Source organism: Metopolophium dirhodum, chromosome 7 (genome assembly GCF_019925205.1).
Source record: "Metopolophium dirhodum isolate CAU chromosome 7, ASM1992520v1, whole genome shotgun sequence".
Classification (NCBI taxonomy): domain Eukaryota; kingdom Metazoa; phylum Arthropoda; class Insecta; order Hemiptera; family Aphididae; genus Metopolophium; species Metopolophium dirhodum.
In genome coordinates this window covers 12,131,635-12,150,784 of record NC_083566.1, presented here as the reverse complement: position 1 = coordinate 12,150,784, position 19,150 = coordinate 12,131,635, and the positions used below count along the sequence as shown (strand labels likewise).

The window sequence follows — 19,150 nt, the reverse complement described above, 5'->3', positions numbered from 1 at the left end:
GTATCATTAACGAAATATCGTTATAGGGAGTAGAAAAATGCAACTTTTTTCACATTTTAACCTCTTAAACATTTTCTCATGAATATAATAAATTACTGATGATATACCTATTAAATTTTTAATATTAGTTTTGTATTGGTACAAATTTAACTTTTAAGAATAAATTTGATTTAATTAAAAAGTATATTTATTGTTTTCAGTTTTAAATAGAAGTTATTTTGATGAATACATGGCATCAAATAAATAAATAAGTCTTATAGTGTAAAAAATGTATTTTTTAATTGTGGAGTAAATACAAATGAAAAGTGGTTGTGTTATCATGTAAACCTGTAAAGTAATGTATCATTAATCATAACTTGTATCTATGCTATCTGACCTAAATATTTCCATGTTTTCGATGATTGTATAATTTAAAATAAAATTAGATACGATATATTTACCTACTTACAATCTTCTATATATTTAATACGGAGAGCCATAAACTAAGATCCAAAAATTATTTCCGAACATAAGGGGTCGATTTTAATGAAAACTTAAGAATATATTCGCAAAAATAACAAATATTAAATAACTCTTCTGGATAATAAACTGACTCTGTCATGGCATAAAATATAGGTTATATTGAAAATCTATCTTTAATATTAGTTTGCTTCATTACCTCAATTTACCTGTAGCCTGGAGGTACCTAATTTATTTAAGCTTTGAATAATTATATGCTTATTTATATTATAAACTTATTTCCGTAATTACTATATAGATGGGTACAATAATAATGCCCATGTCAAAAATTGCCATGGACAATGATAAAAATGTGTTTATACATAAAGGAGCGAAGTAGGTAAAGGTGATGGCTCTACTGAATAGTAGGTGCCATGGGTACCACATCAATGAAGAGTATGTATTAAATTTGAATTCAATGATAAATCATAGAATAAGGAAATCGATTCTGAGCGGAAACTGTCTGTCAACCTATTATTACTGCTATAAGTTTATTATCCCACGGGGTGCCACCATTTGGTGACTTCCCCCTCCCGTCAATCAAACCACATCAAATTTACTAATTGTTAACGTGTAAATACAGATTGTAATTATAAATTTTTGTTCAATAAAAAAGAAGTTTATTATACCTATAATATATTTAAAAATAAATATTGAATTAAATTAAAAAATAATATTGCTATTATAATATAGTCATTTATTTTACAATAAGGTAGATTGAATAATTTTTACCGAGAACTTTGTATTTTAAATATCATTGTGTATATATGTTATTTTTTAAATATAATAATATACGTATACGTTACAAGTTTCAAGAACTCACAAATAATATTTTTAAATTACAACAAAATAACTAAAAATCTTTATTATTCGTTAAAATATCGAATTTTGTCCAAATTTAAACTTAAAATATCTATAAAAAAAAACTATGGTGATATATATTTTTAGATTTTTAGGTTACAATATTATGAATTACTTATGAGAAACATTGTATTGAATTTTCAAGCTTTTTGATTCAAAGGAAAATTTAGTATCGATATTTATGGAAAACAAATTCAAGCATTTAAAACGTCTATAAATAGCTCAGAAATAGTCAAAATTATACCTAGTATAAGAAATAATAACATAAACATTTGGTGAAAATGTCAAGTCTTTGCGGTTTTTTGTTTTGAGTTATAACAAATAATAAGAACTTTTGATGATAAATCGTTATTTTACGCGTGAATAATAATAATAATAATAATAATAATAATAATAATAATAATAATAATAATAATAATAATAATATCTTGTCAAAATTTAAACTTCAGACGCTCATAAAAAATTATTTGTGGATTTCCGTGCAACTTTTTTTTATTCAAACAATAATAACTTATGAATAACCTTGTATTATATTTAAAATTTTAGGTATGAATTTTAACTACAAAATAATTTGCAATTTTCGCAATTTTTACGGATCTTGACAAAATTTGAACTTTCAATCAAAACAATTTTTATCGCCATTTTTAGAAAAAGAAACGTTTAATTAATAATTATATTTATTAGCTCAAAATCAATGAGCTCAAGTTCAAATTTTTACGAAATTGGATATTCGTTCGTAAATTAATGATTTCTCATCAAACGATTTTCTTATTTTGTTGTAATACAAAAAAAAATCGATTAACCGTTGATATTTAAAATTTCCACTAAATGTTTATATCATTATTTTTATACATAGTCTAATTTCCAAAACATTATGTTAACTCTTTTTGAGTTATTCGGGATATTAGACATTTTCATAAAATATACATAATATATTTAGTCTTCACTTAGAATCGTTTTTCATATTCCGTGTTTTTATGTCATTGAATTCAAATTTAATACATTCATTACATTGACCCACTCGACTTATAGTCGACTCCTATACTGTATCTAGTAAAGAGTGGTTTTAATTTATTTACCTAATACCTTGTACAGGTACATTTTCCTTATTATACATAATATATATTGTAATCATAATGGTTGTTTTTTTAATTAACAATATTATTTTGTAAGATATAATTATTACCTATACACATTTTGTAATATGAAATACCGTTGATTAGTGATTAGTGATTACCTATTAGTTATTACATGCATACTACTATAGTAGTGTCCATATAGTATTGAATTATATTTCAAATTACAATTAAATTTATAGTATGAAATGTTATATTTTCTTTTTGTAGGAACCAAATTCTTTATTCATAAAATTTTTACTTTTGAATTAAAAATATCACCAAAAGGCCATTACGTTTCATCAAACTATATAAATACATATCTACTTGTTTATAACCTAAGTTAGTATGTCATCAACAAAATATAGGTATAAAGATTATAAACAGAAATAGTACAATTATATTAACTCTTCGGGTTACTCATTGATGCTTCGAAGAATTACCATTAATGATATTGATCTAAATATGTCAAATAACAAAAATAATAATAAATAGCTATTTATTTCAGACCTGTTGTTTGTTATTCAGTATTCTTAAAAATTGAGAATTAATTGCATATTTTATTACTCTAGTCTAATCATTACTGTAGGTACTATTTTATATTTTCATGAAATTCATCTCTCGAAAAATTTGTTATCGTCCGAGAATATTTTATTAAATAATAATAATAATTTCAACTGTTAACGACGATGAAGCGTTTTATTTATTCAATTCAAATGTACCTAATAATTTATCTGCGTAACCACCAACCAATGCGTAAGCATAATTCTTTAGGTAGGTACGTCCCTATTCATTGACAGGTATTCATAGAAACAGTCACAATGTTAATTAATAGTATTGTTATAAATTATAGTCATATATAATATAATACAGATTAATAAAATAACATTAATATTACGTTAACCTATACCTAATATATAATTAATGTAGGTATAGTTCATAGTGCATTAGTACATTATGTATAAAAAATATATCAGAGTTCTAACCAACTCGTATACTATACTTTATATTATTATATTATATTTATAAAGAACCTATTAAAAAATAAAATGTTTGATATAATATATTAATATTATCTTAAGTATAAGGTAAACGTATAGACGTATAGTCCATAGATTGGAATGTATAACCACACGCTTGTGTTACTAGATGATTTCTCCTTAGTTAACTTAGTGTAAATAATATGGGTTATGGCTTGTGATTACATTTAGTTGTTATAAAACCGCACAATATAATACATAGTAATAATAATACTAGGCCTTATTATTAAGAATGCAAACAATAAAAATCATATAAAAGACAATTCTACAACACTAATCATGTACAATATACTAATATACTGCAAAATAGTTATGAATATTAACATTTAATAGTACTACTATCGTACTTTGCTATGAGCTATAGTATTATAGTATATTTTAACCTTATTCATAAGATTTTATTATATTACCTATGCCGTTTTGGTATTTTATCTCCCTCCTCAGGTCACCACGAATAAAGTAATCCTGTTCGCCGTTCGGTGAATATTATCGTCAATATACACTATAATAGAGGAAGACTATTAGAGACTATAGAGTTACTCTATGATACCTATTCACTCAGTATAAGCAATTATATTTATACAAAACAATTATATTATATTATAATATATTCATATAATATTATATTATAGTCGTTATAGGTGTCAGGTGATTTTTTTCCTCTTTCTTTCGGTTAAAGCCCCGCCGACTTTCGTTTGCTTCTCAAATGGGGTCTCATTTAATATTTTAATATTAGACACAATATTATTATAGATCTCACAAATAACATAAACTTACCAACTCATTACTCATTAGTTAACTAAAATATATTTATACCATTCAGTGCATGTCGTGTGTGTGTAAATACAAAGCTTTGTGGTGTATGTGTATGTGATATGGGCTATTCAGGTGTTGGTGTCGACGGTTGGTGTGAGGAGTAATAGCAGCCGGCACGTGGTATCGCCGCTGCACGCCGCGGGCCGGTCTGGTGGAGCGCCGTGCGACGGCACCGCCCGCCGTGGATTCGTTGTATGAAAGTGTCGAGCAGCAGCGGCAGAGTTTGTGGAGGAGGAGGCGGAGGCGGTGTTTGCAGCAACGGCGACGGAGACGGCAACGACGCTGGAAACCGCGGTGACAGCGGCGGTGGCGGCGGCGGCGGTGCGCCCAACAACAACAACAACAGCAGCAGCAGCAGCACCAGCACCAGCACCAGCAGCCCTCCGTGCAGTGAGGGTGGCGGCGGCGGCGGCGGTGGTGGTGGTAGCGGCGGCCTGGTAGCTGGCGTGCTGGTCAGTGATCAGGGCGAAGTGATCAGCGACCGGTATGTGGGCGTGGCGAGGCAGTTCGCGTCGCGTCAAGCGTCCGAGCGTGGCTCGACCAAAGCTGACCAAAGCGACGGTAGTGACGACGAGACCACGCTCAGGCAGATGCTTGTGAGGTAAGCTACTACGCACCATCACCATAGTTGCATGCTTGCCGACTACTTGACAACGCCAACTACGCTGCTATTATAATCGTATATTATACATTTTACATAATATTATATCAATAATATATTGTATCCGTATAACAACTTCCATCCGTATCATTAATTATTATTATGTGACCATATTAATAGAAGCGATACTCCATGACCCATAATATTATGTATTATATTGTGTACAGCTGTGTATATCATAACAATATAGAAATAGACGGAGCCGATCGGTGTAATAATCACACTAGTCTGTCCTGTAGAGCCTATATAATATGAGAATGAATTAAATTAAACCATACATTTTGAAGTATTAATTCATAATTAGAACCTATTATAAAATATAATTTGTAAGACAGTTTTTAATTTTTGTATTTATATGTATCTGACGGCTGATAGTGCTCTGGACAGATAATGGTGGTACAAATCGGAGTGCATCAGATTATTTTCTGCTCTCTTATTTTATATATCCATATAGGTTCTCTAGTCTGTCCTAGCGATTAAAAGAATGTTCCCCTCTATCCCCGCCGACGCTGATAGGTTAGGTCCGTGTTCAGTGTCGTATTTACGGGGGGAGTTTAGGGAGATATATCTTTTTTTTAGCTTATATTTAATATTTAAATTACATTTATTAGATATGTACTGATCTAAGTATGTCACTTCGATACTTAACAGTGCAAGGCCTGATAGTCGACTTTGTGTTATCGAAGTTCATAGTCGGTTTTTTATTAACTTCATTTTTGAAAATTATGGTTTCCCACTACAGTTGGACACGAACAAAACCAAGTATATATACGCATCACTACTTCTATATTAGGAATGTACACAGCAAATTATTTTCTTCGATAATCCTGTATAAAAACATTTCCCATTGATCATTATCTTTACGCATTTCTATATATATTTTGTAAATGAACTGAACTGTATGAAAACAATATTCATTTCGAAGTGAAGATTCTAAATAATCGGTGTAAATACTAACAAGATAATTTGCAGCAGATTGTAGCTCAGAAGTTTCTAATTTTACAAATTGATTTAAAAAACGTTGAAAAAATCCCATTAAATGGAAGCCCTCATTTTGTGGAGGCCCGGGGCCCGCGCCCCCCAAATCTGGTCCTGATGGTTATAACTGCCCTTAAGCTTAAGCCAAAAGGCAGTAAGTAACAATGTAGTAGTTTTGAGAAAAATAACTTTTTCTGAATCATCTTGTAATTTTTATCATATTATCAAAATAAAATAATAAATTAATGATTCTTAAAGAACTTTTCCTGTAGAATCCAATAACGCTCATGGATAAACTCTAATGTACCTCTTAACACCTCAAAACGCATATACTTACTTTTAGTTTAGTGGTGTCGGACATTAATATTATTGTTTACAGAGGGAAAATGCACATTTATTAATAGCATAACCATGAAATAATATAAAATAATATAATATAATCATGGTCGATGGGCCAAACCACAATCACAGAATTAATAACAACCAGAATGTTAACAGCGGGGTCTTCTAAGACCGTGGTTAACAGCGTATGTTTATAAATTATTATAATCTATGATAATATGATATTGTGTGATACGGCTAGAAAATTATCATCAATACTAAACGAAAATACCGTATAGAGCCAATACTAAGCAAAATTACCGTATACTGTGGTCAGTTACTGCCTTTTTTCTTAGCATATGTTTGATACTGCTTTTTTGCTTAGTATCATTCATATATTTGTAAATACGTATATGTTTAACCACGTTTATTATACAATCTATTTAATTCACGGTTAGCCTTAAATTGCCTTAAAATAACGAATTCTTTGATATAATAAACTCATTTTTCAAATTTTGTCGCTTACTGTCTTTTGGCTTAGGAAGGCTGTATAGATAGTTATGTTTTTCCATTTATCACTTTATCAGTAGGTAATAAAATAATGGGACGTTGAGCATCCTATAAGTAGGTATCTGTATTTCGAGTGGAGGGAGAATAACTATTTTAATCATATCTCCCCTCTGAAATAAATCCTAAATACGACACTTCCCGTGCTTACTCCTACTGACCGTACTATTGCGCTATTACGGTCCTATTATTACACACGTGGTACTGAAATGTATAATTCAAACTTGAGAGGTGGACTAGTGTCAGATATAATTATATCAAAACACATGTCGATAAATGTAGTGTGGTGCCGTCAATATTATTTCTTTGTTATCCAACTATCCAACTATCCAAGGCTAAGACTCCGATCGACTTGTTCCGTTCTTCAGTATGACGAGTGGCGAGTAACGAATAATTCGTGAGTTAGGTCTTATGACTGCAGTCAATTGCAACAGTACACGTTATTATTATTGTAACTTAACTTAAAGATGATATTAATATTATACCTAAATTCAGTAAAATTAAGTGAAACAATGACTTTTCAGAAAGTGACGCTTCTATAAAATTAATATTTTATTAGCTGACCCTGTGCACTTCGTTGCCCTTAAAAAATGACGACCCTTTAAAAAATTAGTAAACTCAAATTTACTATATAAAGCCGATTTTCATAACTATAAAATCTAATAGGCCAGATCGTAAAAAACAGGGTAAATTAATAATTTAACTGCAGTTCAATACTAGATAAGAATTAATACCTATATTCTACTAACAACATAATTTATAAATCCAGATAACTAAAAAATGATAAAAAGTTATAAAGTAATTAAAAAATGTAGCGCGGACTAGTCGTTTTTGATAATATTCTTATTCTTTTTTATTGATCTTGGTTATATCGGCTATCTATACTAGGCCATTAATTATTAACTTACATTATATTTACGTGTAGTTTACATTATATTTTATGCTTATATTAGGTTATATAACTTGATTTCCTTTAAGAAGTTGATGATAATAATATTTCATTGGTCAGGTTGTAGTTTTATCATAGTAGATGTGGTATGTGGTGTTTGTTTCTTGAATCTTTGAACTTTAGGCTTAATATTTTTTTATTATTTGTTATCGTTATTATTTTTTTAATTTAAATTTTAAATTTTAAATCTAATTCAAATTTTGAAATTTGCAACGAGTATCTATTGTTTTATATACTAACAAGGTAAATTGTGAGAATGGTGTCCACCTAAATAGTAAAAGAATAAATATTAACATATTTATAATTGGGATATAATATCTACGTTTTAAAAAATGTAGACTAAGAATTTTGTTTTAGATTTCGATATTTTATAGTCACCTATACCTACTATAGAAAAAAGTCATCAGGTACTCAATAATACATAATATACTTGTATATATATGTTTAGAAAGTCTTGTTATTTATTTGCAGTGTCTGACTTGTACGTTCAACCAAAATGAAACATTTATCTAAAAATTTGGACGAATCTTCAAGTACTTATGAATTCATTCTTGGAATTTGAAATTCGTCTATATTTTTCAAAAATAAAAAATAATTGTTTCTCCTGGTGTTTTTATTTTTATTTCATTGAACCTGATATTATACAATAAAATATGGGTATAATATAAGTATTTCTTGAAATTTCCCGTTAACTTCCAATTTAGTATGGTGATTTGTCACAACTTGTAAAGTCGTGTATATTATGATTTAAAAACCCATTGTAAAAACAACAAATTTTTGAAACAATTAAAATTTAACTCTCTATAAGAAAAAATTATATACAAAGTTATTCACTAGACATACATACCCTCCACCTTTTTCTTCTTCAATAATGCAGTTATGCAAAGTCTAATTCTTGAAATTTTTAAATAATATACTTAAACAGCGAAATTTACAAAACATTAAGATTTGTTTGTACGACAAGAGAGTCTTGTGGAGATACAAACTTCTGTTTTTCAAACGACAATCTCCCTTGAATACAGTAAATTATATATCCGATAATTTTTTTCTGAAAATGTTGACGTATCAAAATCGAAATTCGGACGAGGACCTACTTTTTGAGTTTATTTAGATCCAGAACTATATGGTATTTAAAAATACTAGTATTTTATATTAATCTACCTATTTAAATTTATGATTTATAAAAATAGTCCAAGCATAATAAGTACAAGATCCGATACTACATATATTTCATAATTTTGTTAAATCATTTTTAAGGACCATTATCCTTAATATAAACATTTTAATAGGCACCTAACTGAAAAACTACTCGTTCAAATTTTGAATTAGATACATTAACATTCTTTTAAACAAAATTACCCACTAAATAGTTCACAGTAAAAATGTGGGTTCTCAATTGAAAAACAGAAGTTATTGTTTTGCCACAGGACACTCCTTAGTAGTAAGTATAAAAAATTTCAAGAATCTGAATTCAATATTCATTGAAAAATGGTGGTGACTGGTGAGCATGTTCAGTGAATCACCCTGTATGTACATGTTCTATATTTAAACTGAATTGCTAAAAACTATTTCATTATTGATAGAACTTGTATGTTAAAAATATTTTTAATATAACGTAGGTACAATGTACATTGTACATTGTTTTATAAAAATTTGTTCCAATATTTCTCATCTATATGTGTGTATAACCATAGGCGTAAATGCGTAAGCTGGGGGTAAATTCTTAGGGGAAAGTCTGTGGCAAAATTAAAAATCTATAAGGTAAAACGACATTATTTTCCACTCAGTTAAATATCTGAGGGGGCGGTTCCCCCCCCCCCTCCCTTGCACACCTCGATTACGCTTATGTGTGGAATTAATACGTCCCCTAAACTATCATCGTATAATCTTCTATAGTATAATAAAAATGATTAGCTGTTCGCTGGTAACCGCAATACTACATCAATCGAGATCGGCTGGACCGATTTGGTATATTTTTTTTAGATGTTCGGAATATTTCGAATGAGGTTTTTACGTAAAGAAAAATTGGAAAAGTTGCTCGGAAAATTGAAAAATTCGGGAAAACCCGTAAAGCCTTTTTCAATGGGATTTTTCTATATAAAGGCTTGCTACTGGTTGCATATTATAATTTATAATATAGTAATAGTAGTGAATTAGTAGGATTGTTTTCAATAAAAAGTTTTACAAATATATTCCATAAGATTTAGAGACTGTTTATAGTTTATTTTTTCAATCCCTATACCTAAAAAGGAGCACATACATGAATTTTTTTCATCTCACAAAAAAAAGTTTTGTTTATAGGGTTGCCATTATTTGGTTACGTATTATACTACTATTACAATTAGTAAATATATGATAGATATACATATTTATTTACAAATATATTTATATAAAAAACAAAACAAATCTTTGGCACGGTCAACGCTGGGTGGGACAGTTAGTTATAAATAAATATGATTGTTAGAACACTTATTATACAAATATACAATTAAATATTAATACCTGAATAACTTTTGCAAAGTATTAATATTAGTCGGAAAATTATTTTAGACATTACAATATATACAATATACTAAATGATAATAATAGAAATTAAATTTTGTAACAATTTAGTAGATTATCAAGTACATAATGTTGTAGATACATTTAGCTGGCATGTTTAAAGGAATTCATTAGGTATTGCATATATTATTATTAACTAATATCATATATGTTTGGAATATTATGATAAATTATTTATGTACTGATTATTTTAACTAAACTCATGTGACTGTGGATATGTTTATTTCGAGAAAAAAAAGTATTTTAATTTAAAATAATTAGTGATAATATTTTTAATTGTAAGTACCTAAACCCTTTTACAAATTATAATAAGGTATAAATATAAATACTATCAAAATTTAACTGTATAATGATGTACTTATAGATTTTATTTCTATTTCTTATTAGGTACCTACTTATAGGTACTAATATTATGTTGAAATCTCGTTAGATTATCTTACTTAATTGTATTTTTGAAATAAAATGGTTATTTTTTAATAGGTATTTATTATGTATTAAATCTCATATTAAAGTGTATTACTGATTTCTTACTCATTTTAAAAACTAAAACAATGATTACCCTTAAAAAAATATCGATAAAAAGTTTATGATTTACTATGGCTTCTCTAATTCTATAATTCAAAACCGAAACGTAAAAGTTCTTAAACTTTTATCTCTCGTATGACTATACTTAACTAATATTCATATTTACTTATACCTATGTATATTCAGTGGGCTTAATATATCCAGGGCTTAATTTTTTTTTTTTTTGGTGGGGGAGGCATAGGTGAAAAAAGTACAAAAAGTACAAAAATTGGCTACAAAATTGGCTAAGCACAATGTAAAACTATCATAAAACTTCATACTATGAAAAATACACTTTGTATGCACTCTAAATCACAAGGCTCTAAATCTCTGATGATGTGAAGGCTAGATTGTGGTTGCCAGTTATAGGCTTTATAGCCTATTGCAGTTGCATTATTGTTCCATGCCACCGCTTATTATGACGAAATGAATAACTATTAAATATCCATATTATTAATAGGTTAAAATGGAAAATAATTAAAATAAATATATATCCACACTGAAACTAGTATAGCTTAAATTGATTTGAATCTATTTTCATGCAAATTTAATCAGGTGTGAATCATAATAAGTTGAATTAAATGTGACCATTGATTATTCACTTATCATTAAAATTAAAATAATATATATATACATATTGCATATTGCATATATATACATATTTCTAGGCAATAAATTAAATTTATATTTATATAGTATAATTTTACATATTTATTTTATCGTTGCATCAAAAACATAAATTAAAATTAAAAATTCCTATAACTATCGAAATATTTAATTAAATTGAATGTAAATTCATACCTAATAAATAATATTATAGGTCTATATTATATTTTATTTACGAATATTAAAATTAGCACCGAAATTAATAAGACACTTATAAATTCTGTAACAATCTTTCACATTTTTAATAAGTACCTACACAATTCATTGAGTTCAAATTTTATAAGTATAATAAACTTATGATTTATCATTTATGTCACGGACTCATCAAAAATGTTTTGTCTAAAGTTGTAACTCGCTTACTTTATATCGTTAAGTCTGTAAGTTTTCAAATAAGTACCTATACGTTAAGAATGTTTTACTTGTTTAGGAGACATCCTATGTTACCCTTTCCGATCTGGTTAGCGTCCCCCATATAATAAGCTACTTTCATCGATCGAAATACCAGATAGACACTTTTTGTTAAGAAATCCAAAGACGTGTATTTTTCTTTATTTAAGTCCCGCTTAACTTTTGGGGTTACCAAGATGAACAAAAATAGAAAGATTTTTTTATTTTTAAATCGTCCGGAGACAAAATGAAAAAGTGTCACCACAAGACAATAGTAAAAGTTTTATAAAAGTTTCAAGAGTTTTGAACTGTTTGACTTTGTCAACAGAGCTCTTTTATAAACAAAAAAAAAATTATAAAAAACTTCCTCTTACTCATTTTTCTTTATTTTTTGAATATCATTACTAACTTAAAAAGTATATACACAATAGCATAATGGTGCACGCACACTCGTTAGATTTAATAGGTTTATTTTATCACTATGTAAAACAGTTGTATGTAAAACAAAAACAACATGTATCCTACTATATATAACTATATTATAAGGTATTAGGAAATGAGAATTATTTATTTACATAATTAATATATTATTTAATTGAAGCATTAGTTGTTGTATTAAATTTAAATTATAATCTATTAATCTATTAAAAATTAATTTATCAGCAGATACAACATAAATAAGTCTTACAAGAAAATATATCATTTCAAATGTTAATTTGGTACTATTCTATTATATAAATAATAAATTATATGTAACCGATAAGTTATTAAACAAAACGATTCTCAGCGTTGTTTGTTTTCGCAATATGATTATTTATTAGTTGATTCGCATTATCTTGACAAGTATTAACTTTTTTGTAAATATATTGTTTTACATATTTTGAAGAATTAAAATATTTTTGAAAAACGAATAAATATATTTTTCACTGTGTTTTATCTTTATCGTTTCTTTAGTCTTATGATTTTTTTAATTACAACATGTAAGGCCGGCGCTATTTATTTTTTTTAATGGGCAGTGTATTTTCTATAATTTGCCGGCTGATAATGAAGAGATAGTCGACTTTATTATTTCAACATACTTAATGACTTACGTAATTTACATACTTCACGTTATATTTTTAATAAATATATCTAACTTGTTTATCCCGTGAAAACAAAATATTAGTATAGTTTCTTATTGCAATATATACCGTCTAATGAATTAATGATACACGCAATTAGGTTGAATAAGTTACTAAATAATAGTTAATGTAAGTTTGCTGAATCTTTAGATCACAGTGTTTATTAAAAAGCATATTTTTTTAAAAATAAAATTTCAATTTTTACAATATTAGTTGTCTTTTATTATCTAAGAAGAGCCTAGTGTGTCACAAAAGATGAATATCAATTGCATCAGTTAAATCCAGTGGTGGATCCAGGGGTAGGGCAAAGGGAGCATTAAAACTATAAGTATTTTTAATGCCTCAATGAGTGGACAGGAGTATTCCGCAAAATACTGGTCTTTACTATATTCTGCTCGTATAAACTTTGAATAGGTTATTATCCCCCCAGTAAATAGTGTTCATAGGAAGTTCAATAAATATAAAATGTATAATTCGATACCAATAACGATAAAAAATTGTAAAAATATAATTTATTTTCAAAAAATACATTTAATATTATTTTGGAATGACATAAAATTATGTAAAAAACATATTTTTGACAAAGTTAAATCTTTTTGAAATAATGAATGTAGACACTTTTAAATGGATCACCTTCTATAAAATATGCGACATACTATAAAGTATTTAATGGAATCATCGACATACACATCACACACGCACACACCATACGTCGTCACCGCGCCACACGCAGTATACCATATAAATTATATTATGCATCTCCATAACTCTTCTTGCGTATATAAGTCCGCTTCTGTGTGTGTGTGTGTCATGCACGCCCCTGATATGATTTCGAGCGTTCCCTCTCGCGGTCTTACCTATACGGTTACACTATACGTGTGTATACTGTGTATGTATTTGACGTACACATATTATATTATATTTATATATATTATATAGGATTACTTCCGCATGGTTTTCGTCCGGTAACGCTTGCTGTTTGCTCGTGGAATACACGATTACAATATACAATATATTGGATGCTGTATGTTATACGAGCAGAAGGTATACGCTTCTTACATACGAAACAATGTTACATGCACACATCGTATTCGTATGTATTATATGCAATATACGTACGGTACAGCGTTAAACACTATATACAGTACAATATACGTATAATAATAATATTATAATGTATAATATTGTGTTATAACTCTGTGTAATAGTTAGGTGTACTCTATACGAAATACACAGCACTACAGCAGGAGTGTGGGAACCAAAGTTTGTTCGCCGACGCGCGACGGTGTATTTATACAATGGCCGCGCGTAGGTATACTTGCATCGTTCGATTCGTTCGTATATCATAATAGGGAGATTCACTATACCTATACTATTATTATTATTATACAGGGGGTAAAGCTATAATTATGTTTTATAAATTATGGATAATTTTGACTATATTAATAAACCGTATTTGATTGAGTTTCGCCTACGTTTTTACGTCGGGCGTCGGTGACATGTCTATAATTATAAACATTTTTTTTGTGTAATCGTTCTACAATTATTTTCTGAGCAACAATCGTTTTTTTTAAACTCTACTTCTGTTATTTTTCGCAACAAACATGATATTTTAACATTAATAATTCTTTTTTATTTTAACTGGTTGATGGCTTTTTCAACTTTGTTGAAACAAACCAAAACACTCATTAAATATCGATAATTACAAAATAATAAACAGTAATAATATTTAACCGTATGTGTCACACCACTCACACCCGATAAGAACATAAACTAACCAACGCACATTCTATGTAGGTTCTGTATGACTCCGCAGTCCAAATATTTTAAATACTGTTACACAAATACATCATCTAATTCGTTAATTTTAATCAGTTGTTAACATTGTTAATAATATTCCTGGATAGACGTTAATTTTTTTATTTATATTTACAAAAGTGAATAATTATAAAAAAAAAACCGTTTAGCTATTTTTACTTCGTGATAATTACATTTTTCTAATTTGACATATTTTTCTATATGACATGCTTATTATAATATTTATATAAATATAATAAAAGGCCAAACATTTTTGAAAAATCTAACATATTTCTAGATGATTTATTTATGGTGTACAAATAATTTAACATTGATCCAAAGGTTGAATAGCTCAGGCCCAGCCACCCAGGATTGCCGCAACAGATCAGAAGACTAGGTACACGTTATAATCGATTTGTGGTATGATACAACTGTGTATAATATTGCATAACACAAAAACAAATGTAAAAATAAATAACCTAACCTGAGACGAGTATTATATTATGATAACCGATAAATAATAAAATGTGAAATGTGATTATAATAAAACATCCAACGTGTACCTACTTACGTACCAATTACCAAATATAAAATGTAAAATATTCGTACCTCGAAATTATCGCGTGCACAATACTGTGGTATTCAAATCATATGGATGTATTTTGATAAACAACCAGTAATAAATCAGTCCCAACATTTTACTTCTGTGTAGAACCGAATAGATTTTGCATACCGGGCTATCGAATAAACATCTACAGCTACAGGTGTCAGGTAATAATTAACGCGCTAACATGCTGAATACGAATTGTTGTTCAAGTATAATATTATATAATAATTAGTTTGGAATTAGGAATTTATGGTCGGCATAAAATTCAACCTCGTGCATCTACAATTGGTGGCCAAAAGAGATTGGGGCAATATTCCTGGGTTACGTTCAATGTTCTTATTGTCTAATAGACTCTAGAATTACAGCGTTGTACAAAGTTCAGATCTATAATGTCTAATACATAAACCTATTTACCATGACAAAATAGATAGGTATCATCACTGTTAAAATAATTCTTTTCCTGTATGCGCATTTCCTTCACCTCCGGTCGATGTGATAGTTCTCCACTTCTGATTAGTTGATTTTAGATTCTGAGCTGAGCGATGAATGTATTGGTTTTACAATGATGGGTGGTTTTTTATTATTTTTATTTTTGTCTGTGTACACGATAAGTAGTTGAAATAATGCTTCAATTTTTAACTTCAGTATCTTGTTCGATGGGAAAGTGAATCTAGTTGGTGCATTGGAGAGGTCAAAATTAATTTTGAAGGCGCCGGGAAAAACAAAAAAAAAATTAAGGAAAAACTGGAATTTATAGGTAGATGATTATTATTTAAAAATAGGACGGCACTGCCTATTGGAGATTGTTGAAAAGAATAACCAGTTAGTTTGAGGTCTGTCGAGCGTTGGATTTATTTTATATTATATATAGATACCTTTACAAGCGCGGTGAAATAACATCAGACAAGAAATTATTGGTATAATTTCCGTTTGGCGTATTCTTAAAGATAAATCGTGTATGATATATTATAATACATTTCATATAGGTACGTGTAGACTGAAAACTGAAAACTGTTTACCGTTGCAAAATAATTCATTGTACCTAAATATATTTATACTATATATATATCGTAGGTACGTATATTATTGCACCTTCCGGCTTCCATCTATTAGGGATAATCAACACGGCGTATAGTAATAAAAACGCAAAATCGGAAATAGATAATAGTACGTAGAACTGTATTCCGATTACTATAATATAATAGGTACATATACATAAATGAATAGATCGATCGATTTTTCTAAATAATATTTACCTAAATATGATTATAATATATATAATAGACTATATTATGTAGTACCCACGCAGTGTTCGGAACGGTCGCAAAATAAAATGAACACGTTCACATTCCTTAAAAAAATTAACGAATTCATATCTGGTTGTCCATTGTTAACGATTCTATTTTTATACCTGAAAATAATAAACATTATTTAAACGTTCGAAATTCACTAGAAATATGTCAAAACGAATAGCGTGGACCCAATGAAAGCGTTCTTTCCGAACACTACTTCATACCATTCATACCCACGTATAATATAAAATGTATAAGTAGCGTGTGCATATAAGCATATATTATTGTATATGATATATTATAATAATGCGTTGGCTGTACCGCTTGTTCCAATGTCAGTATCGGATAACGATGTGCACGTGCCCTTCTTGTGTGTGTATAGCTCATACATGGTGGATGGTTTGCGCAGCTTGCAACACCAGGTGACGGACATGAGCGCCAACCTGACGACGCGGCTGGACGAGCTGCAGTCGCGTGGCGTGTCACCAAGCCCGGCCGCCGCCTACTACGGCACCGAGCACCGCGGCCACGTGGAAACCAGCGTCGCACTGTCCGAGATCCGGTCGCAGCTGCACGAGCTCACCAGGTCGCTGGAGTCGTGCCAATCGGAGGTGACCGAGGTGAAGCGCGACATGGTGGCCATCAAGAACGAACTGGACACCGTGCAACAGGTCAAGGAGGAAATCGAGGAGCTCAGGGAGTACGTGGACCGTCTGGAGCTGCAGTCGCATCGCAGGAAGCTCAGGCTGCTCGAACAGGTCCCTAACCTAAACCCATCACCCCGCAACAACCCCCTGGGCGCGCACTACGAATATTGCATGAGAGTTCGTCACGTGCCCACTAAATCCCACATTTGGTGTTTGTGTGTGCAAATAGCGTGTTTTTGTTATAGTCGTCCTTTGTGCGTAGATACTTAAACTTAGTGCTCATACGCATACGCCAGTAGTATTATAATTATGTGCAGTCAGTGTACGTATGGTTATATACCTATCTGTGTATATAACAAAGTATAGTCGTAGAAGACATAGAATAAATAATAAATTCCAACTTAATATTTAATCCGTGGTATATAGTACACTTATGTCATCCGGATAATAATATCATCTATATTATAATATTATTATAGGTACGGTTGAGTATTTGTGTACCTATATAATATATCGTATAATATACCTAAAGAGTATTTTAAATTACCTATATACATTATTTATCAATATATTAAATACAGATAACGAATAAGCATTTTATTTTAACCAAAATGCCAGAAAGTTGTGAAGCGTGATTAGAGGATAATATTGAAAATATATCAAACCATCTCTATGAATATCATCCAACAAATTGGTATACGACATGATTTTTTTTAAATTGTGCCAATTATTAGTATACATTAATATGATTATTTAGAAGTACGCGAAACATTGAAATAATAATTATTATTATACAACGGTTAGGTACCTATAATTATTCTACTGACCAAAACAATCAATAAGAGATAACTAAATACTCTTGTAATGAGTTCGTACAACCTATGGGGGTGATAGGATTTTTTTTAATAATTAAAGGTATATTATAATATAACATGCGCACCGTGGACGCATGCGGTATTATATTATATTATTATTCTATACAAGCTGAATGCGAGATTAGAGACAAACAAAAATAAAAATCTCGCTCGGTTTCGTAATCCCTCGGAAACAATCTCGTAGTGCTTGACCAATTCACTAATCACTAATATAATATTAATTATAATCACAGGGCGATTCACTAAGAATACTCATCCTCATTTTTTCCTTTAATAATTAATTAATTCAAATTCTGATTTTTGGAGTTTTTAAGTATATTTAAGCAACACATTTTCAAATACTTGGCTTATTTATACCGTCTAAGGAGTGTCTTATGGTGATACAAACTTGCATTTTTAAAAGAATAAAAACCTTTTTTACTATAGATTGTAAAATATCAGATGTTTTAATTTGAAAATGTTGAATGTTGATGTATTTATTCAAATTTCGTACGGATAGTTTCTGAGTTATTAAAATGTTTAGTATACCAATGTTAGGTTGGATTATATTAAAAGTAATATATAGTCCTTAAAAATGGTTTTCCAGAATATAAAATGTATTATATGTGATATTTAATTCAGTACTCAGACGATTTTTACAAATCATAAGATGTTAATAAATAAATATGAATATTACTATAATTTTCATATCATCATTCATCGAAGCCCCCATATTTTCAAAACCTATTATCATAAACCTACTATACTTAGTAATAAGTACCTACACAAAGTTAAATAACAAAAAAACTTCTAGTTCAAATTTTGAATTAAATAAGTATAGGTAGGA

At 29.2% G+C, this 19,150-nt stretch overlaps 1 protein-coding gene across 12 annotated transcripts in view; it reads left to right on the top strand.

Moving 5' to 3' along the window:
- The window catches only part of LOC132948053 (glucose transporter type 1), an 86,729-nt gene that overhangs the window by 48,201 nt on the left and 19,378 nt on the right, over positions 1 to 19,150 (top strand). For 8 of the 12 annotated variants that reach the window (XM_061018323.1, XM_061018324.1, XM_061018320.1 and 5 more), the window contains 2 exons: positions 4,403 to 4,931; positions 17,185 to 17,560. The exons of 2 other annotated variants lie outside the window; for them this stretch is intronic. In XM_061018323.1, coding sequence (XP_060874306.1) covers positions 4,525 to 4,931; positions 17,185 to 17,560 — 783 coding nt within the window. In that variant the 5' untranslated portion in view covers positions 4,403 to 4,524. The remainder of the gene's footprint in view (positions 1 to 4,402; positions 4,932 to 17,184; positions 17,561 to 19,150) is intronic. 2 more of the 12 variants (XM_061018322.1, XM_061018328.1) reach the window with 2 other exon arrangements.